Below are 22,326 nucleotides of genomic sequence, written 5' to 3'. Positions count from 1 at the left end.
GCTTGGGTACCACAGTGGCCTACTGAGTGGCCACAGTAGTGACAGCGTAATACACTGAGCCTGACATACTTAACTGCCTGGACCTTAAGAGAAAAAGTTGGCCAACCCTGGCCTATGCTAAAATGCCTCCCTATGTGCACTGTCCTAGACTCTGGGGATTCAAAACAGACTAGCCAGGACCTCTTTGGTCCAGTGGTTAAGAATCGACCTGTCAACGCCGGGGACGTGGGTTTGATCCCTGGTCCGGGAAGGTCCCACAGGCCGCGGGGCGACTGAGCCCATGCACCACGACTACTGAAGCTCTCGTGCTTAGGAGCCCAAGCTCCACAACAAGACCCCGCAACGAGAGGCCCACACCCCACAGCTAGAGGAAGCTGCCACGCAGCAGCGAAGGCCCAGCACCGCCAGAAATGAGAGAAAAACGGACACAAAACAGGCTAGCCTCTGTTCTCACCCCACAGCTAGAGGAAGCTGCCACGCAGCAGCGAAGGCCCGGCACCGCCAGAAACGAGAGAAAAACGGACACAAAACAGGCTAGCCTCTGTTCTCACCCCACAGCTAGAGGAAGCTGCCACGCAGCAACGAAGGCCCAGCACCGCCAGAAATGAGAGAAATGGAAACAAAAACAGACTAGCCTCTGTTTTCACCGATTCTTGCCCATCGGATAATGAGCAAGCAAATAAATATGCAAAGTGGTGGTAAGTCGCCATCAGAAGCAAGAGCCAGGCAAAAGGACAGTGAGAGTGTAAGGTCTGTCTTTGTGAAGAGTTGCCAGGGAAGGCCTCTCTGACATGGTGACATCTGCACAGAGGCCAGCAGGACACAAGGGAGCTTGACGACCACTGGGAAGCCAGGCATTTCAATTTTCTCAGAGCTTTCCATTAACACCCCACAAACAAAACCGCTTCCTCTCTCTAAGCACAAAATTTGCCTTTGGTCCATGGCTGAAAAATTTTACATAAACCACTGCTTATTTAAACAGACCCACGACCGCAAGTTGATTCAATATGTTCATGACGTTCATCTACCTTATGGGTCTCCTTCACAGGAAAAAGGCATTTTTCAACATGTTTATACTAGACTATAAAAGTCTGCTCTTACATTTCAGCAAGAAAACAAGTTTTCTCTCACTGATGACAGAAAAGCTACAATATCACCAAAACAAAGTTGAAAGATTTAGAAATGACATGGCGAGTTAATGCACAATAACTACAGAATCTAACCAAGTTCAAAGGCACAAACAGGGAGAAAAATTCTCCCTAGGTTAATCCCATTTTGAGGGAATCAGTCATTGCCTGACTGGTGGAAACCAAAGCAAACCAACTCTATTCTTATGATAAAATGTCAAGGAGATAAAACTAAGGGTCACTCATGATGACCAGAAAATCTGTCCAATATTTTTACTGTCAAATGGGAAAAAAGCAGATTGATGAACGCTATATCTAACAGTAGGGTATTTTGGTTTAAAAATTAACACAGATACGTATTATAGGTTTAAAGAGAATGTCCAAAAGAACATAATAGAAACCATTAGCTGTGGACTTCATGCTTCCTTACCAATGAAATGCTATCGTGATGGTGCAATATGAAATAAAAGGCAAGAAGAAAACTCTGAAAGCCTGACTCACTAGCAGCCGGCTCTGGGGAGAGGGGGGTTGTGTGGCCGTCAAGAGTGTGGGCTGGGAACCAAGACCTCCCAGGTTCCAACCTGAGCTCCGCCACTTACAGGGTGAGTGACCTGACCTCTGTGGGCCCCTTTCCCTCATCTGCAAAACTGGGGTAGCAACGGCAGCCACCAAGCACTGTGGGGAGGCCCCCTAGTCTCTGGATTTATTCTCAGATTCATCTGATGCACTGTCCCCAAGTGGACACAGCACCCTCCTGGGTGAGACACCTCACACCGTGTGTCTGAATCAACTCCCCTGAGACTCTGCCCTGAGTGCCCACAACGAACAGGAACCATCTGAGTCCTATTCCAAGTTCATCCCCAAAATGAGTCAGGCATCATCTGAAACGCTAGTTCTAACCCCTTACATTTCTATCACTTGACAGATCCCCATGGGAAGTCACGAATGTGACGGCCTCTGAGAACTCACACTCAGGGTGCACACAGGCTCCAGCCTTACCTGCCGAAGGTACCGAGAGATGCATCGTAAAAATTGATCCCATGCTTGAGCGAACAGCACAGATCCATCAGGAAGTTATGAACAAGCTCCCGCACCATGGTCTTCCCTGCATCTTCAGCAGAAGTCTATGAGAGTTTCAAAGACACTCAATGACCATCCAAGCTTCATAAGCCTTACTAACAACTACAGGGTAAAAACTGGACAACAGCACATGCCTCATATTAAAAGCAAATCAGAAAACACTTTAAATTAAACACCTGGTCGAGCTGTGGTGCTAGAGAAGACTCTTGAGAGTCCCTTGTACAGCAAGGAGATCAAGCCAGTCAATCCTAAAGGAAATCAACCCTGAATATTCACTGGAAGGACTGATGTTCAAGCTCCAATACTTTAGCCACCTGATGCGAAGAACTGACTAACTGGAAAAGACCCTGATACTGGGAAAGACTGAAGGCAAAAGAAGGGGACGACAGAGGATGAGATTTGGTTGGATGGCATCACAGACTCAATGGACATGAATCTGAGCAAACTCCGGGAGATAGTGGAGGACAGAGGAACCTGGCGTGCTGTGGTCCATGAGGTTACAAAGAGTCGGACATGAGTTAGCGACTGAACAACAGCAATAATTCAAAAACAAAACTGCACAAAAAAGAGAAATACCAATTAAAACCTAAAAGTGCTCTGATATGTGGAATCTGAACAAGATAAACAAATAAAACAATAGTAATTTTTTTAAAAAACCTCACAGAGAGCAGATTGGTAGCTGTCAGATACGGGGGTCAAGGGACTGGGGAGAATAGGTCAACTGTGGGTTTTTCTGTTTGTTAGTTTATTTTTCAGTTTAAATAAACTGAATTAAAATTTTCCTTTTTAAAGTTGAACAAACAGGGGGCTGCTGGGACCATAAGAAACTACAGATAACTTTCGAGATTTTCTGTCATCACTGATTGTCTCCGAGCACTTTACAGTAGTTGTTAGTGCAGCCCCGTGAGCCTGGCTGGGCAGACAGGATCACATCCTTTCGATGAAGGAGCAAACTGTGGATGAGACGCTGAGGTCTGCACCGAGACAGGAAGTACAGAGCAGGTCAGTCTTGGGACCCCCAGTAGCAAAGATTCTCTGTTTACAGCACATGCTTTATTTTTTCTAAGCTTGTTCTTGCTTTTGCATTGTGATACTGTGGCAGAAGATGGAAGTGTTTGGTTGTTGCCCCGTTCCTCGCAGAGAGCTCCTAAAACCCTTGCAGTTTTCTGAGTGATGGGGGCAAGTGGAACGTCTCACATGGAGATCCTGAATCCCTTAGAATCTCCTAGGTGACAGGAACATCTTTCATTCTAAAAAGGCAAATCTTAACAGGCCCCAGGAGAGGTTCAGGATGGGGTCTGGACACCAGACTACCAGTAATGAGAGCATCGCTTAACGCCCCGATTCTCCGTGTCCTCACCTATGCAATAGAACCGTTAGGGACTGCCCTGGTGGTCCTGTGGTCAGGACTCTGTGCTTTCGCTGCCAGGTTGCAGGTTCAATCCCTGGTCAGGGAATTAAGACCCCATAAGCCACACAGTGCAGCCAGAAAGCAAAAAAAAACTCTTGAGAGGGGCAAGTTTAAACCTGTATTTTCAAACAAGCTTATGAATGACTTAGTTCCTCTTGCTCTTTTGAATAAAATTCCACAATTGGGAGTGTTCTTATGAAGCCCCCCGGGCTTCCTGGTTATGGAACGTACAAAATATGTGCCGAATAAGGACACAGGCAGGTCGTGAGATAAAAAGGGGTACAACAGTGGGCTCTTGAGAGGTTAACTATCATAGAGTTAACAGGAAGTCTGAGCCTTCACTACTCTGGCCAAGTCCATGTTCAGAAATGCCCTAAGAAAAATCAAAACAAGGAAAATTCAAAGGTACGGAGGCCTTAGGTCCTCAAGAGAGTGACTCTTCTTATCTAGTACTTGTTGCTTCCCAGGTGGCACTAGTGGTAAGGAACCCACCTGCCAACGCAGGAGAGGCAAGAGATGGGGGTTCGATTCCTCGGTCAGGAAGACCCCCTGGAGTAGGCAATAGCAACCGACTCCAGTATTCTTGTCTGGGAAATCCAGTGGGGAGAGGAGCCTGACGGGCTGCAGTCCATGGGGCCACGAAGAGGCGGACATGAGTGAGCAAGTGAGCACACGCACAGAGCAAACTATTCCCGTCAGCAGGCGAGGAAGTTGATGCTCCCTAGATTCCAGGATCCTAAAGCAGAGACAACAGGCCCTGAAACTCTGATGACTGGAAAGATGTGAGAAGAACAGATGGGAGAGGAGAGGTAAGCAAGGGGGGAGAGAGCGGGAATCTACCCTCTAAGTCTACCACGCAAACACTGCAGGGAAAATGGAGATGCCCTGCAGCTCATTAAAGAAAAAGACAAAAAAAGTTTAATATGATACCTCGGAGATTAGAAAACATTTTACTCTAATTAAAAGAGTCATGTTGTATCTAGGTAGATAATTAATATAACCACAGGCCAAAAGAAGCAGATCAAACGGGGGGATTTATTTTTTAAGGCAGGTGTACGCATAGATCATGTTTTTGTGTGTGCATGCATGCTTAGTCGTGTCAGATTCTTTGTGATCCCAGGGACTGTAGCCTGTCAGGCTCCTCTTTCCATGGGATTTCCCAGGCAAGTATACTGGAGTGGACGGCCATTTCCTCCTCTAGATCTTCCCAACCCAGGGATCAAACCCACGTCTCCCGAGTCTCCTGGATTGCAGGCAGATTCTACACCACTTGAGCCACCAAGATAATATGTATAGATGCTTCAGTATTCCAGCTCTGGGCATCTCATGCTAACAGTGATGCCAAGCGAACCCCAGAGACTGTACCTCGACGCTGTCCAGGCTCACATCAACAATCCCCTTCCAGCTGTAGAGAGATGCTATGTGGTTCAGCACTTGTCCAGTGAAGAAACGCACCTTCTGGGTTTTTGTGATATTTTTATTGTGAACTACCTGAAAACAACAGAACAAATGGCTTTCAAGGAAGCTGATTTTTAAAACATGTTGGATTTCGTCATTATGAAAATAATACAGACTTGTGGCAGAACACTTAGCCAGAAAAAGAAAAAATGTAAAGAGGAAAATAAAATTCATCAATATTGTCACCTTCCTAGGACACCAACAGTTTACATTTTGGTATATTTCCTTCCAGCCTCTGCCCCTCCCCACAACACACGCAAAATATATACATGTGTATATGTTAAGTGTATTGGGTTTTTATTGGGGTTTGGGTTTTTTTAACTTCTTTGAAATTATATATAGCTTTGTACCTGCTTTATTTATGTAGCATGAACTGTCTCCACATCATTAAAAATTCCTTTAGAACACTGTTTTGGAGGACTGATCATCATTCTATCCCAGGAGTGACGGTAACTCATGTACCCATTCCCCAGGTGGGTACAATCAGGCTGCTTCCATGAGCAGCAGCCTGCACTGCGTCCCTGCCTATGCACTTGGAATGGTGCACAAGTTCTCAGCTCCTCCCAACCTAGCCCCCAGCCCAGATCTCTGAGGGCTTATGAGTTATTTCAAATCCATTCCCTGGGTGATCCCGAGGCGACTCCCAAACCCCCGCCTCCAGGTTGATACACATTTTCAAGACCTCTGACACACATTGCCAGACCTGCTGTCTTCCAGAGGGGCCATAACACTTCCTCTAGGGAAGCACCTGATTCTTTGCTGGCACTGAGTATCAGGTCTGAAAAGTCAAGGCCAACTTGGTAGGTGAAAAAAGCTGTAATCTCATGACTTGCTCTGCTTTGAATCCAGGAAATTTTTCAACCTCAGTACTACTGACATGTGGGGACAAGTAACTGTTGTGAGAGGCTGCCTTCTGCACTACAGGCTGAGCAGCCTATAGTGGTCGCTCGACCTTGGTCTCTGCTCACCAGATGCCAGTCACATTTCTCCGGTTATGACAACCAAAACTTGCCAGATGGCCCGTGGGGGACAGAACTGTGCCCAAGTTGAGAAGCACTAAATGCTATGTGCTCACAAGCCCTTTTCATATGGATTGCCAGCTCACAGCCTTTGGACAACTTTTTTTTATTTGGGGAGGGTCACAGAGTTTTTCTCATGGATCATGGAAGGGGCTTCTGTGTCAAAGACAGCGATCCTTTCAGCAAGTTTTCAGATTTCTGCAAGATGCTTATATAAGGCAGAATATGGAAGATGACACAAAATAACATTTTGTGTTATTATATAACACAACACAGCATGCCAGGTGTGTACATGAAGAAGGGCTGTTGTTTACAGCTTGCAAGTTACCCCAGTGGCTTCCTGTGGAATGGGGTAGGGGGTGGGGGAAGCGGGTAGCAGTTTTTCTCCTCTTCTAAGAAATGGCAGCTGTCTCCTTCAGAATCGCTCACCACCACCAAGTTCTTGCTTAAGAAACAGTTTCCCATCCAACCCACACAACAACCTGCATCACCTATGAGGTCACAGCTCTGAAGTCCTGTCAAAAACACTGGAACAAACACGTGACAGGAATACTGATCACCAAACACGTACCTTTGTTTTCAGTGTGGACAACAAAATATTGATGGTGGAGATCCTATCTTCCTTGATGCCTGAGCTAAAAATGCAAGGAATAAATTCTGAAAGTAAAAAGTTTCAAGGCGTTAGATTCAAAAATACTTTGAATGGGAACAGACGAGAGAGCATTACTTCTTAAAATTGTTCTTAAAATGGTACGGCAAATAAAGCCATTGACTTGCTCCCCCCTTTTTTTTCAGGTTTTGTCACAGCAGGAAAAACTATTTTTGTGACACAGGAAATAAATATCTAAAAGCAATACAATGAGTGAACCATTAAAGGTCAACAGTTCTTTGGTTCTATCTTCCCTTTCTTTTTTCACATTGCCTCCAGTAAAGTTAATACTAACGGTTTGAAAGAGCATGTATGGTATGATTAGTTTTCCAAAGTTCCACTCTTCGCTTAGACCAGTTCGGAGATGTATTTTAAATGACAGCTGTCATTTATTGACTGGCCGTAGAATTGGACTGATTTATTTGCTTTCTTTCCCTGAGGACTCAGCCTTCCACAGCTTGATGCTCTATCATTACTGACATACTGGCGACACTGGTAAAATGCAACAAACCCATTACAATTTCTCTTGCTCTATACATTCTTCATGAGCACATATAATTTCTTCAAAGGCAAATTCATTATTCTTAAAAAAAAAAAAAAAAAAGTCAGAAAATACCAGATAAATCAACCATCACACCACTACCCAAGAGTTCATACTGAGTAATGTCTGGGTTCCCAGTTGACTGCTAACCTTCTGGTATGTCCATATTCTGTTAAACTTTTAGTAAAATGGGATCATGTTTTACTAGTTTTATAACGGAGTTACACCCAATCCCATACCCTTAAAAGATCTGGGATCAGTAAGTATATTTCTATATCCCTTTTGATAGCTGCATTCCTCATGATCAGTGCTCAATTTGCTCAGTCCCTCGCTGGTGGGTAGTAAGGAGTCCGATTTTCAGCTAACAGACAAAGATGTCCCCTAACAAAACCTCTACTCAACTCCTTAATTATTCCTTTAGGATAAACGGCTAGATGTGGAATGGCTGGCCCAGCCCAGCTGCCCTGCTGAAACTTTAACAGAAGTGCATCCTTGCCCCTTTAGCAGTGTAGATGGATGACACCAAAACCAGTATCCTCCGCTTAATAAAAGCCAGACACTGAGAAGACGCGGGGCAAGATTCTGAAGAAATGCCCGGCCCTGGAGGCAGAGGGCATCCCACGCAGGCGGGCAACAAGCAGGACCAGGGCACGACACTACGGGAAGGAGGTGTGTCCTCCACGGGGCTGCGGTCTGGGTGGCCACCTGGCCCTGGGCTGCCCATCTCCAGGGACCCACACCCGCATCTGCTCGTGAGTGGTCTCAGCAGCCTACCCTGGAGGGGACTCAGGTCTCCCGTGCTGGGGGACAGAGGGAAACGGTTGCAGGCCCCCATGCTCTTCTCCTCCCACGAGTCTCAGGGCCCCAGCTGAGATGGCAGCCACTCCTAACCCACAGACAGGGCTTGACCCCGGGGGTCTCACTGGATGATGACCCTCTCTGCGCTGCCATCCATGGTCTTGAGAAAAAAGCTGGTGGCCCTAATGGATGAAACCATGCCAAGCCTCACTCTAGGGAGACTGGCACCAGCCAGAATTCTCTGAAGCTCAATTTCTGATATCCTGCTCACACTAGGCATTAAAAAAACCACAACTACTATGAGAAGCTCAGTAGCCAGGGCTATGAATCTGCATCCTTTCTGGAGCTATAAAGCCTCCCTTGTTCGCGTGCTGCAGTCCATGGGGTTGCATCAGTCGGACACAACTGAGAGACTGAACTGAACTGAAGTTTGCATTTCTCCTCCGTTAGGCTCACTCGGCACCCAGCTAGTGCAACAGGGACCGCTCTCTCTGCACTGACCAGCGGCTTTCAAGCCACGGTGACCAAAGTCTCTCTGCACACACCCTTCACTCCCACGTGCAAGGCAGCCACAGTGGCAGCTGACCTTTGTTAACCCGCTAAACGCTCAGAACAATCACAGGGAGGCTGGGCCCCAAGACAACAAGGCCCTCCTACCTTTCAACTCCAGCACTTGTGTGATGGTGCTGTCATCACCGGCAATCAGAAAGGAAAGGGCAAACTGAATGTAGGCCAGCCGGACGTCATGTACTCCCTGGGGGCGAAGGAGATCGTGTCACACAGGTGTTCATATGCATGCGGCCACACACACACACAGAGACACACACCCCCGAGGAAGCAGGAACACGAGGCTGCCCCCTCAATGTCCTGGTCAACCCCATATCACAGGGTTCTCCAGGCTGGTACTGTCAGAGGGTCGACGTCTAGAACCACTGATCATCTCTTTATGGAAACCAAGGGTTTTTCTTTTGCTCTTTCCCTCTCAAGCTGCTCCTCTTCTTTCAAGCCCTCTCTAAATACCAAAGCATAGGTCTCCCCTTCCCCGCCTGTAGGACACACACATTTTTAGTTCAGGGACCGCTCTGGTATACAGCAGAAGATGCTCGGCCTGTCTACACACCATCCACTCTCACATCATGAGATAATAGGTCTCTGTTTTCGAAAATCCAGAGATGATGGAAAGGCTGGTGCTGCTTTTGATGAGACAACCATGAGGTGATGTCTGGTTTTTATCATATATTAGACATTCACAGCAGACACACAGATGCAGCCACATCACACATGCAGCATGGCCTTCCCAGGGCTGTAATCCGCACTGTCCCGCGGGGGTGCTAGCTGGACCCAGGGCAGCATCCTCAGCGAGGGCCCAAAGGCCATGACCGATGGCCAGCCCCTCAGGAGCGGCTACGAGGGCCACTTCACCAGTCTCTCCTCTCAGTAGCTTTAAGGCAAACTTGTGTCTCACATACCTGTTTTACACCCAAAGAATCCAGGGCATACGGTCACACAGGGCACGTGTCAGCTGGCCCTGCATGAGCACATGGGCTCAGAGCCTCCACTGCTCAACCCGACAGCATTTGCCGAGTTCAATTATTACAAACTAACTTTAAAGACAAGAGGTAAGTTAACATGATGGAGAACCACTGCCTTCAATGCCTGAAGAGACCGAGGAGTCTTCACCTTCCAGCGAGTCCCATTCACTTAGTGGTGGCAGTAGTGATAGTGAAGGGGGTGAGGAGGGAGAGGAGGGTGAGGGTGGTGAGGAGGGTCAGGAGGTGAGGGGGGTGCGGAGCGTGAGGGGGGAGAGGATGGTGAGGGGGGTGAGGGGGTGAGGAGGGTGGGGGAGTGAGGGGGGTGAGAGAGGTGAGGAGGGTGAGGAGGGTGGGGGAGTGAGGGGGGAGAGGATGGTGAGGAGGGTGAGAGGGGTGAGGAGGATGAAGGGGATGAGGAGGGTGAGGGGGTGAGGAGGGTGAGGAGGGTGGGGGAGTGAGGGGGGAGAGGATGGTGAGGAGGGTGAGGGGGGTGAGGGGGTGAGGAGGGTGGGGGAGTGAGGGGGGTGAGAGAGGTGAGGAGGGTGAGGAGGGTGGGGGAGTGAGGGGGGAGAGGATGGTGAGGAGGGTGAGAGGGGTGAGGAGGATGAAGGGGATGAGGAGGGTGAGGGGGTGAGGAGGGTGAGGAGGGTGGGGGAGTGAGGGGGGAGAGGATGGTGAGGAGGGTGAGGGGAGTGAGGAGGGTGGGGGAGTGAGAGGGGTGAGGGAGGTGAGGAGGGTGAGGGGGTGGGGGAGTGAGGGGGGAGAGGATGGTGAGGAGGGTGAGGGGGGTGAGGAGGATGAGGGGGATGAGGAGGGTGAGGGGGGTGAGGGGGGTGAGGAGGGTGGGGGAGTGAGGGAGGTGAGGAGGGTGAGGAGGGTGGGGGAGTAAGGGGGGTGAGGAGGGTGAGGGGGTGAGGAGCATGAGGGGGGGTGAGGAGGGTGAGTGGGGTGAGGGGGGTGAGGAGGGTGAGGAGGGTGAGGAGGGTGAGGAGTGTGAGGGGGGGTGAGGAGGGTGAGAAGGGTGAGGACGGTGAGGGTGGTGAGGGGGGTGAAGGGGTGAGGGGGGTGAGGAGGGTGGGGGAGTGAGGGAGGTGAGGAGGGTGAGGAGGGTGGGGGAGTGAGGGGGGAGAGGAAGGTGAGGAGGGTGAGGAGCATGAGGGGGGCTGAGGAGGGTAAGGGAGGTGAGGGAGGTGAGGGGGTGAGGAGGGTAAGGGGGGGTGAGGGGGGTGAGGAGGGTGAGGGGGGTGAGGAGGGTGAGGGGGGTGAGGAGGGTGAGGAGGGTGAGGGGGGTGAGGAGCGTGAGGGGGGTGAGGAGGGTGAGGGGGGTGAGGAGGGTGAGGGGGGTGAGGGGGGTGAGGGGGGTGAGTGGGGTGAGGGGGTTGAGGGGGGTGAGGGGGTGAGGAGGGTGAGGGGGTGAGGAGTGAGGGGGGTGAGGAGGGTGAGAGGGGTGAGGAGTGAGGGGGGTGAGGAGCGTGAGGAGGGTGAGGGAGGTGAGGGGGGTGAGGGGGTGAGGAGGGTGAGGAGGGTAAGGGGGGGTGAGGGGGGTGAGGAGGGTGAGGAGGGTGAGGGGGGTGAGGAGCGTGAGAAGGGTGAGGAGGGTGAGGGGGGTGAGGGGGGTGAGGAGGGTGAGGAGGGTGAGGGGGGTGAGGGGGTGAGGAGGGTGGGGGAGTGAGGGGGGTGAGGAGGGTCAGGGGGGTGGGGGGTGAGGGGGGAGAGGATGGTGAGGGGGGTGAGGGGGGTGAGGAAGGTGAGGAGCGTGTGGGTGGTGACGGCCCAGATGAGGATGTGGAAGAGGCTGTGGCGATGATGGCGGTGAGGAGCATCGTATCAGTAACGTTTCCTGAGCACTCGTGACTGCCAGGCTCCCTGCCAAGTGCATATCAGTTTTCTCATTTACAATAAGAATCTGAGGTAGAGAGAGACACCAGCACACCTATCTTATAGATGGGGAAACTGGGGTTTTAAAAACCTCACTTAAGCTTATGTGTGTGTCGCTTAGTCGCGTCTGACTCTCTGTGACCCCATGGACTGTGGCCCACTAGGCTCCTCTGCCCCTGGGACTCTCCAGGAAGAACACTGGAGCAGGTTGCCCTTCCCCTCTCCAGGGATCTTCCCGACCCAGGGATGACACCCAGGTCTCCCGCACTGCAGGCAGACCCTTCAGCAGCTGAGCCACCAGGGGAGCCCCTCTCTTGAGGTTACACCACTACTAAGTGAGAAAGTTCTGGGCCTGGGATGGTAAGAAATACCTGCACACACACACCGCTTCCTGCTCTACCTCACGTCTGCCTAGAGAGGCGCCTCCTTCGCAGCGCTCCCCTGGCAGCTCCATGCCACTTTTTCTCAAGGTTCAAGGACCATATGTGGCACCATTGAGGCCTCTGTGAGTATGAAATTAACTGTCTTGTTTTATTGGCTGTTTCTTCTGGAGAAAAGAATGTGCATTCAACCCCGCTCTGTAACATCCGAGTGGAGGCTTTGCAAGGTCCTCGCATTTACTGAGCTTTTCTCCGTCCACAGCACAGCACCCACTTCAGCAAGACCTGGGCTGCTTTATTCCAAATACACTGAGAGCCCCAAACTACCCTCTGGTTCTGGGGACCAACCTGTGGGCCTCTTCACAGTATGCAGTTTGGGTACAATGATCCCTTCAAGTCCTGAAAATAAGCTACACTCTGACTCCGTCAGTGTCAGCAATGCTCTGGGGCCTTCATTCACCAACTCTACATTAACACGACGCCAGTGACACTCAAGGAGTCATAACCTCAGGCTGGAGGGACGCAGAGGTGACTCGGACACTGTCCCTGTCCTCAGTAACTGCTTCAAGCGACCGCTGCTTCTAAGCCATCTGGAGCCTCACCGTTCAAACCAATGTGCCACCTGATTCAAGCACAGTTCTCTTATCCTGGTCTACACACACCTTAAACTTCAAAAGAATCCTGGCAAAATGCGAAAACTTGCTTGGTAAACTGAAATTAGGTTTCATCCTTCCCTCATGAGTTGGAAAGGCTCCCGATGTTTGGGGTTCTCTGTCCACTGAAGTCCTGGGAATCAGGGCTCTGGAGTGCTGGTTCCGACCTGCCTTTCTAGGTCTTTCTATCCCATGTGAACACAGCAGAGACCCTCTCACGGGTGCTGCCAGCCATGGATTTTGAACTGAAATAGAAGTTACTTCTTACCCGCTGGCATCCATCTTTTATGTCCCAGAGAACCCTAAAGTTCAGATTCCTGACACGGTGGAAAACAAGACCCCCAAGACACAGCTTTGGCTCTTTGTTTTCCAGCAGCCGCTGCCAGGCCTTGTCCCCCTGACCACAGCCCCTCGCTGCCCCCAGCCGCCACCCTGCGTCTCCAGCAAACTCCATCAAAGGCAAGAAGGCCACACACGCCTGCCCCTCATTCCTACACTCTGACTTCACGGGGCTGTTATCCCAGGGAGAAAACATCCTGAACTCGACGGCATGTTCTGCAAAACACTGTCTGAAATAGACCAAAACATATTTGGTAAAACTGCTCTTTGGCACAGGACTTTTAACAATGCTTTCTTTGGATGAGAAAAAATATTCATAATCCTCTTTCTTCACGAGGCTTGAATAACTCCTTCCAAAATGCTAAAAACACTGAAAAGAAATATCTCCCTTAGCTTCTTCAATAACTAAATGGCTTAAAAAAAAAAAAAGTGGGAGAAAAGCAGAAAATCCAAAGATCTGGAGAGATTTAAGAGAAGCACCAGCAGAACACCCCATGTAGCCCCTGTGTGGATCCTGATTTGAACCACAGAGGGTACAGATGTTTCTGAGACAGTAGGGGAAAAGCTGAGACTGAACTGGGCATTAGATGATGGTGAGAAATTATTAACAGTGTAAAGTATGATGATGGCACCATGCCTTTGTTTTCTAAAATGTTGCTTTCTGTTTAAGATACTAAATATTTATAGTCGAAATATATGTGCGATAAGCTGTAACAGGGGCACTTCAGGTGGCGCTAGTGGTTAAGAACCCGCCTGCCAATGCAGGAGAAGCAAGAGAGTTGGTTCAATCCCTGGGTCGGGAAGACTCCCTGGAGGACATGGCAACTGAATCTCAAGGACAGTGGAACCTGGCGGGTTATAGTCAACAGGGCTGCAAAGAGTCGGACATGACTCTTTCTGATTGTGTAATTGACTGTCTGGCCCAAAACCCAAAGGCAGGGAAGGATGGCAGCACCTGAAGCTGGATGACAGGGACATAGGAAGTCACTGTGCTGATGACTATTTTTGAATGTTTCTGACATTTCCCATATGAAAATTTTTTTTTTACTGTCTAGAAATGATTTCCTACAATATACAAAGTTTCGGACTTCCCTAGTAGTCCAGTGGCTAAGACTCGACACTTCCAATGCAGAGGGTCCAGGCTTCCCAGGTGGCGCTAGTGGTAAAGAACCCCATCTGGGAGACGTGAGAGATGCGTGTTCGATCCCTGGGTTGGGAAGATCCCCTGCAGGCGGGCATGGCAGCCCACTCCAGTATTCTTCCCGGAGAATCTCATGGACAGAGGAGCCTGGAGGGCTACAGTCCACGGGGTCGCAGAGAGTTGGACAGGACGGAAGTGACTTAGCACAGCACGCACAAAGTATGTAAGATACTTGATACAGATGATTAAGCAAAGCAAAAATGCTTTCATTTCTACAGTAACTCTCATTTTCCAGATCAAGAGGTACAATGACTTGTGGAGGCCCCAAGCTGAAGCAGCCGGATCCGGACAAGGACTGGGCTTTCCCAAGCTGTGCAGTGGCGGGTGGCCTGTCCGCTGGCGTGCGCTTTACTTAAGATGGAAGGGAGGGTTGGGCCAAGACTGAGGGAGGGAAAGGGAAGGGATTCTGACAGGTAATTACTGCCAGGCTGACGGCCAGGGAAGACCAGAGAGCCAGGTCTGCCCTCGGGGGCAGATAGCACACACCTTCTTTTCGTCAGACACACCATTCAGATGCCAGGAGCTGTCACTCATTAAGTGGAACTTCGGACACACCGATTATAGTATATCCAGGAATCACGAAGACCTGGAAGCTTTTCCTCAGAGAAAACCTTATTCGTTATTCCAGAAAAACCTTCAACGCTGTTGTTACTGTGATTCACCTTCAGTCTAGTTATCACCTGGCAATAGAAACTCTTTATTTCCTAGGAAGAGCCGGCGAAGAAGGTCACACCTGGCTGCAGAAGTCACTTATTCTAACGTGGCTCCTCCACCCGGGCAGACAAAGGTTGGCCTCTGTCACCTGATGCCAGTGCCAAGGAAGGGGGCGTGGGGGACGGAGCCAGCAGTGAGGGGGTGTGTGTGTGTGTAAGTCGCTTCAGTCGTGTCCAACTCTTTGAGACTCCATGGACTGTAACGCGCCAGGCTCCTCTGTCCATGGGGATTCTCCAGGCAAGAACACTGGAGTGGGCTATCACGCCCTTCTCCAGGGGATCTTCCCGACCCACGGATTGAACCTACATCTCCTGCCCTGGCAGGCGGATCCTTTACCACGAGCACCACATGGGAAGCTCAGTGGGGAGGGCAGACCCTGCAAAGGGGAAGGGGCACCTCGACCACCCACAGCTGGCACAGGGGTTGGAAGGGTGCCCGTGCTCCAGCTCACATGTTCTGAAACTTATGCTTTTCCCTCAAGATCCTTTCAAATCCAAGGGAAACTTCTGGAGCTCCTAGAAAACCTTTCTTCTTTAGACAACTCTCACCACCAACTGTTCACACTTCGATTCTCTTTGGCACTATCCAGCCCCTACTCATTCTTAAGACTTCTAACTGGGAGGCACAGGAACATATTAAAAAGCCACAATCGTCAGGCTTCCCTGGGGGCTCCGTGGTAAAGAACCTGCCTGCCAAATGCAGGAGACATGGGTTCAAGCCTCGATCCAGGAAGATTCCCACACGTCACAGAGCAACCGAGCCTGTGCCACAAACTACTGAACCTGTGCTCTAGAGCCCAGGAGCTGCAACCAGAGCGCCACAGCTACTGAAATCCGTGTGCCCAGGGCCTGTGCTCCACAGGGGGAGAGGCCGCAGCGGGGGGAAGCCCGCACTCCACAGCAGGAGAGGCCGCAGCGGGGGGAAGCCCGCGCTCCACGAGGAGAGGCCGCGGCGGGGGGAAGCCCGCACACCGCAGCTGGAGAGCAGCCCCTGCGGGCCACAACTAGAGAAAAGCAAGCAGGGCAATGAAGACCCAGCACAGCCACAAAATAAAGCAAAGAATACATAATAATTATTTTCTTAAAAAGCCATAAATGTCATTTCTGATGACCTCACTGGCGTGGCCTCTTAAGGGCTTTTCCACAGAGTGGACGGAACAAGCATAGGAGGACCACCATGAGCACCACCCCGCGAGGCCCACAGAGACTACCGCCACCGCTCTGGGAAGACTCCCACCAGCTGCACCATCCTCACGGGCCAGAGAGGCCCTGCCAGCTGAGCTGGCCTCAGACGTCCCTGTCACTCAGGCCCCACCAGGCGACCAAGCCCCCACCACCAGCCGGGGTGAGGCCACCCTTCCTCACAGGCTCAAAGTGGCTGCTGAGGCACACCTTTCACACGGAGGCCTCCCGCTCCATCTACGTGAGGACTGGGGCCAGAGAGAGGAGGACCCAGGAACCACCGCAGCCCCCTGGAAGGAAAGGAAACACTCGGTGCAGGGGGAAACTCATGAGACACTCCTCACCTTTGGATCCCTCTTGGTCACCAGGGTGTACAAGGTCTTCTTATTCAAATCGAAATGGCTGCAGACGTCTCTGGCGGCCTCGGAACCCTGGGTCACCATGGCGGCCATCAGGTTCAGGCAGGCTCGAGCCATCCTGTTCAGGACAAGTGGGACCTGGTGTCGTGACGGCAGGACCACAAAGGCCCCCTCACCTCGAGCCAGCTGCAACCTGTCTGTCCGGTCTGCTGGCCCCACACCAGAAACCAGGAGAAAGGAAACACGGAGACATGCCCTTTCTTTAAGAAAAAAAATACCCTAACAAAATCTTCAAAGAAAGCTAAAAAACTGAGTCTGAGGACAATCCTAGAACATAAGATGAAGGCAGAGAGAAAATGGAAATGTCTCTCTCCAGTAAATCACCATGGAGCTGGACCCCACCTGCACCCAGTGCAGGCCAGGAGAAGACTTCTGCACAGGGGACATCTCTAGATGCAAGAGCCTGGCTGCCTTTCCACCCTGCGGTAGGTTACTCAGAATCCGCACCGACAGAGCACCTACATTCTATTTAAGTGCTGGGAAAACGGCAATTTACGACGAGACAGTCAAGGCCCCACCTTCATGCACCCTGCATCCCAGTGGAGGCAGACAGTGGGTCAGGAGATGGCTATGGATATTATGGCACACTTTCAGCTGTGGATGGGACGGTCAGAGAGGGCCTCCCTGAGATGACACCTCCGCAAGGCTGTGAAGGTGGAGAGAGAGGAGGTTTGCAAGGACCTAGGAGACAAGCCGTTGGGGGTTAAAAGGACAGGTAGCGTTAAGGAGGTCTGGGGTGCTCCCCAGACCGCAGGGGGAGTGGCAAGGCGGGAGCAGAGGGACACATAGCAGCGGAGGAGTCGGTGACAGCGAGGGGACAGCCAACAACAGGAGGAGGGCACCGCCATAGCCTCGGAAACAGCTCAGCTCTGCGGGAGGGTGGAGGGAAGGTCAGGCGCCCTCGTGGAGAGCTGAACGCTGACCAAGTCCAAGGCTAGTCCTGGCCACGTACAGGCGGCCAACTTACCTGTAACCCGAGGCATACAGGGACTCACAGATGAGCTTCATGTGGTTATTCATCAGCTTCTTCACAATGTTGGTCCCCACCACGTGAAAATGGGAAAGGTCACTGGCTGTCCGCAATAATATGGCCTCAAAAACTTGAAATATTAAAAGCATCTGCAAAGACAGAATCGAGGTGCTTACAAATCATCTCCTTTTCTTTTCTGCCTCTACAGACACTTGTCTTAGCCACAGTTACCTGCAGGTTTAAATCTTTCAACCTGCCAGATCCTGAATCAAACACAGAGATTTGCCAGGCCCTGAGCTCTGGAATTAGCCTTGCTCCAAGAGTCTAGCTAAATAGAGAACAGCCTGCTTACAATTAAACCAAATGAAATTAAAAGAGAAATTTCTAGTAATGATTCCGCCTCACTGCTTTGGGGATATTCAGGTCTACAGCCTTACAGCAATAATCCTGAGACTTCAACAGGTTCATAAACACCTCAAATTCTGAACCCTTTTGGAAGCAGAAAACAACAGACAACTCAATATACATCTGTACCTGGGACACACAATCTTTACCTATTTCCCTTCCGAAGCAAACCATGCAGAAACCAAGTGTGTTTAGACAAGAATCTATGATCCTTCCTTCTGCTATTATTCACCAGTAACAAGTTAGCACTTTCCTCCAAAGGCTTTCAAAGGTTACAATGCAAAAATGAATGTATCTCTACAGCCAGGCACAAAGCATCATTTTCAGTAGAAAGCTGGTAATATTTTGGAGATTTATATCACATTTTTCTTCATCAAGCTTAACGTAATAGTTGTTATTTAGTCACTCAGTTGTGTCCAACTCTTTTGCAACCCCGTGGACTGCAGCCCACCAGGCTCTTCCGTCCATGGGATTTTCCAGGCTAGAATACTGGAGTGGGTTGCCGTTTCTTTCTCCAGGGGATCTTTCCGACCCAGGGATTGAACTTGGGTCTCCTGCTTGGTAGGTGACTCTTTACCACTGAGCCACCAGGAAGCCCTAACACAACAGTAGCACAAACTTTTGCTTCTCCCCATCAGGCCAGGTAAGAAACAGCATACTTCACTTTCAGGGCGCTTCTCCCCACTCAGGAGCTGGAAAATCTCGGCACACTCCACAGAAATCTTGATGTACCCCTCCACAACATCATACACGTCTTCTCGGGGGAGCTTCTTAGCAGCGGTAACAAATGCCTCCAGGGCTGAAATGAGAGTCATGATCAGATGTTAATAAGGACAGTCTCTTTAGAAACAATCCCAGGTGCTATGGTGACAGAGGGAGATGGCTGGCAGGAAACAGCCAGGTGACCGGAAGCGGCCCATGACAAGATGGAACAGAGAAGCAGGGTGGAGATGGAGATCAAGAGAGAGGACATGTCCTTAAGTCATGGGGAGCATCTTTCAAAGGCACTGGTTGAGAGCAGAACCCTTCCTGATGCAGGAAACCTCCTGATGGGTTACTATCCGATGCCCCTGAGCATCCTCTGGGTCTTTATCAATGTAATCCTGCTCTCCATCCCCACCCCTCATCAACTGATGGGGGCATAATGGATAAAGAAAATATGGTATATCTATACACAGAAATACACATAAAAGGGACTTCCGGTGGTTAAAACTTTGCCTTTCAATGCAGGGGGGCAGGTCTCAACCCCTGGTCAAGGAGGCAAGATCCCAGAGGCCTCCTGGCCAAAAAAACACAAAACATAAAACAGAAACAATATTGTAACAAATTCAATAAAGACTTTAAAAAAGGGTCCACATCAGGGACTGCCCTGGTGGTCTACTGGTTAAGACCACATCAGGGAAGGGTCCACATCAGACTACCCTGGTGGTCTACTGGTTAAGACCACATCAGGGAAGGGTCCACATCAGACTACCCTGGTGGTCTACTGGTTAAGACTCTGTGCTTCCACTGCAGGGGGCATGGGTTCGATCCTTGGTTGGGGAACTCAGCTGGCACATGCTGTACAGTGCAGCCATACATAAATAAATGAGTGAACAAATAGATAACTACAGCAAAATAAAATGTTTTTAAACTGGTCCACATCAAAAAAAACAAAGGAAAGAAATACACACAATGGAATATTATTCAGCCTTTAAAAAAGGACACTGGGGACTTTTCTGGTGGGCCAGTGGTTAAGACTCCAAGCTTCCACCGCAAGAGGTGCACGTTCAATCCTAAGATCCCACATGCCTCTCAGTGCAGCCAAAATTAAAAAAATATAAAAAAGAAAGTAGGAAACTTTACCTTTTGCGACATTCTATATGAACCCTGAAGGTAGTAAATGAAGCAAGTTAGGGAAAGACAAATACTGTATGTTCTCGCTTACACATGCCTTATAAAAATGGCAGGGCCCATCTGATTCTTACCATTTGATCTCTACCCCAGCAAATAACAGCCCCTTCTAAATAATGAACAAATGAATGAATGAAATGGATGTGCTTAGTCACTCAGTCATGTTCAACTCTGAAACCCTTTGGACTGTAGCCCACCAGGCTCCTCTGTCCATGGGATTTTTCAGGCAAGAATACTAGAGTGGGTTGCCATTTTCTTCCCCAAAAACTAATGAACAAATGAATGAATGAAATGCATAATTCTGTGCTAAAGCAGGTATCATCTTCCTAGCACTAGCTAGCAGTTGCAGATATCAATCCTTAAAAAAAAAAAAAAATCTGTGGAAGACAAACTAGAAACTGAGGATATTCTGGCCATGAACTTAATAATTTTTCACTTGAGAGAAACACTGTCACGGTTTCATTTTGACACAATGCTACTGTTTCCACATATTAGCCTAATTCGATTGTGTTTTGCCCTCATAATTTAAATACTTTCTAATGGATTACAAGAAGCTGTGCAGGGTGATCACATTTTTCAAAAAGTGAAATTATAGAATCTACTTCGTATCAGTCACTAATCTTGGTCAACTGAAAGGCCCTGCGGTGGCTTCACGTGATAGCTTATTACATGTTCTCGGGTCAGTGTGAGTGGTGGAGAATCAAAGCTAGGCAAAACAGAGCTGAGAGCCACGGCAGTAACTGCAAACCGACTCACGGAACAGCCCCGAACTGACTCTTGAGCAATCCCATGGACTATAGCTCTCTGTCCACGATATTCTACATGGAGAATACTGGAGTTGGTTGCCATGCCCTTCTCCAGGGGATCTTCCCGACCCAGAAATCGAACCTGGGTCTCCTTCATTGCAGGCAGATTCTTTACCGACTGAGCTATGAGGGAAGCCCCCGACTCACAGTCAGGACTCCATAAATATCTGCTGTGATGAATGAGGAGTACATTTATCCACTTTCCTAACAATTGCAATAAGAAGAATTTTAAAGCTTGCCGACAGATGCTGCCCGGGCAGGGGAAGCACGTACTCGCAGGAAACTGTCACCATCAAGCAAATCGTGGCCCTGGAATCCCCGGCACCCAGGTCTCGGTTTCCCGACTGCAAATCGGGAGGCTGGGCTTTGACCCTCGCTGCAGAAAGGAGCTGCTGCGTCTGCACACGGAGGCCCCACGCAGACAGAAGCTCGCGCTCTTTCCCTCCCTGCACTCACCCGGCCCCGCGCCCTGCGGCTCCCTCAGCTGAGCCTTGAAGCTCACGCCCGTGAGCTCTTCGGTGCGGGCCCGCTTGGCTGCGCCGGCCGGGGCAGCCGCGCCGTCCCGGCCGCCCGAGACCTTCCTCTTGGGGACCCCCATGGCCAAGAAGGCGGGGGCGCGCCGGGATCCACGCGGCCGGAGACCTGGCGGAAGCAAACGCGCGGTGACCCAGCCAGTGTCTCAGGGATCACACGTGGGCTGAACGGGGGCGGGGCCGGCGGAAGGGGCGGGGCATTGAGGGAAAAGTCGGCGGAAGAGGCGGGGCCTGTGAGCAGCGGGGGCCGGCGGAAATCCGGTAGTGGAGGTAAAGGGTATTTGAGTCCGGGTTTCCCGTGTGGTGCTACGGTCGCAGCAGGGGCGCTGGTTGCTCGGGAGCGAGGCGACACTCTCCGCAACACACTCCCCTTCCCCCGCTTGGCCGCGGCGAGGAGAGGGCCTTCGGCGGCCCTTCTCGAAGGTTCTTAGCAAGAAGAACCCCCAAATCCTCCGCTCCCAAAGGGCGCGAGCCCAGACCCGTGGTCGCAGCACAGTCAGATCGTTCTTGCCCTGAGGGTGCTCTGCTGTGGCCTCTGGAACGTGATTAACACGCGGCGGGATTCGATGCTTTGTTTAGAGTCGAAGTCCTGTTGGTGGGTCGGGAGGGTGGATGCCCCTGGCTAATAGATTGAAGGTGGGAGGAGAAGGGGACGACAGAGGAAGAGATGGTTGGATGGCATCACCGACTCAATGGACATGGGTTTAAGCAAGCTCCAGGAGATGGTGAAAGACAGGGAAGCCTGATGTGCTGCAGTCCATGGGGTCCAAAGGAGTCGGACAAGACTGAGCGACTGAACTTAATTGCGGGCGGGCTTGTTGCAGGGAGGTCCTTGGTCAGGCAACCGGTCCGAAGTCGTGCGGATGTCCCTAACCCCGACTCTTACCTTATCTCATCTCTCGGACAAAGACAAGCTTGTCTGGTGGGATGTCATCGCAGACTGACAAACTAATGGGAGGACGGGCACCCTTTCGGCCCTGCAGGTGGGAGGAGAGGATCAAATGAAGTCACGTCTGTCAAAACCCCTCGTGGACAGCGCGACAGCGAAGCCAGCTGTTGCCAAGCGGAGAATATTATGCCATGCGTGCAAAACTCCTTTGACGGGGGGCAAAAGGACTGTGTGTCTTTGTAAGATGTTACTCGTTGACTTGAGAGCCGCATGAAATACTCTGAAATGGAGGCATCAATAAATAAGTAAAAGCAGGCTGGTGCATCCCTTAATACACCTTCATCAATACTTGGTTGTGTGTTGAAATAAATCATGAACCAGGTCATGAGATGAGTGATTTGGTGATTCCTGGAATCATCCATTAGCTTGCCCTCTGCTTTGAGGAAATAC

General features: G+C 50.5%; 1 protein-coding gene across 2 annotated transcripts in view; it reads right to left on the bottom strand.

The window, feature by feature from the left end:
* The window catches only part of URB1 (URB1 ribosome biogenesis homolog), a 75,455-nt gene extending 54,302 nt beyond the window's left edge, over positions 1-21,153 (bottom strand). For both annotated transcript variants that reach the window (XM_069549373.1, XM_069549385.1), the window contains exons 1-8: positions 20,911-21,153; positions 18,415-18,554; positions 17,348-17,499; positions 16,306-16,438; positions 8,741-8,837; positions 6,667-6,752; positions 4,984-5,109; positions 2,127-2,251 (exon numbers count right to left, since the gene is read on the bottom strand). In XM_069549373.1, coding sequence (XP_069405474.1) covers positions 2,127-2,251; positions 4,984-5,109; positions 6,667-6,752; positions 8,741-8,837; positions 16,306-16,438; positions 17,348-17,499; positions 18,415-18,554; positions 20,911-21,052 — 1,001 coding nt within the window. In that variant the 5' untranslated portion in view covers positions 21,053-21,153. The remainder of the gene's footprint in view (positions 1-2,126; positions 2,252-4,983; positions 5,110-6,666; positions 6,753-8,740; positions 8,838-16,305; positions 16,439-17,347; positions 17,500-18,414; positions 18,555-20,910) is intronic.
* Between the last annotated feature and the right edge of the window lie 1,173 nt (positions 21,154-22,326).

This window comes from Ovis canadensis, chromosome 1 (genome assembly GCF_042477335.2).
Source record: "Ovis canadensis isolate MfBH-ARS-UI-01 breed Bighorn chromosome 1, ARS-UI_OviCan_v2, whole genome shotgun sequence".
Lineage (NCBI taxonomy): Eukaryota > Metazoa > Chordata > Mammalia > Artiodactyla > Bovidae > Ovis > Ovis canadensis.
This window is presented reverse-complemented; position numbering and strand designations above follow the sequence as displayed.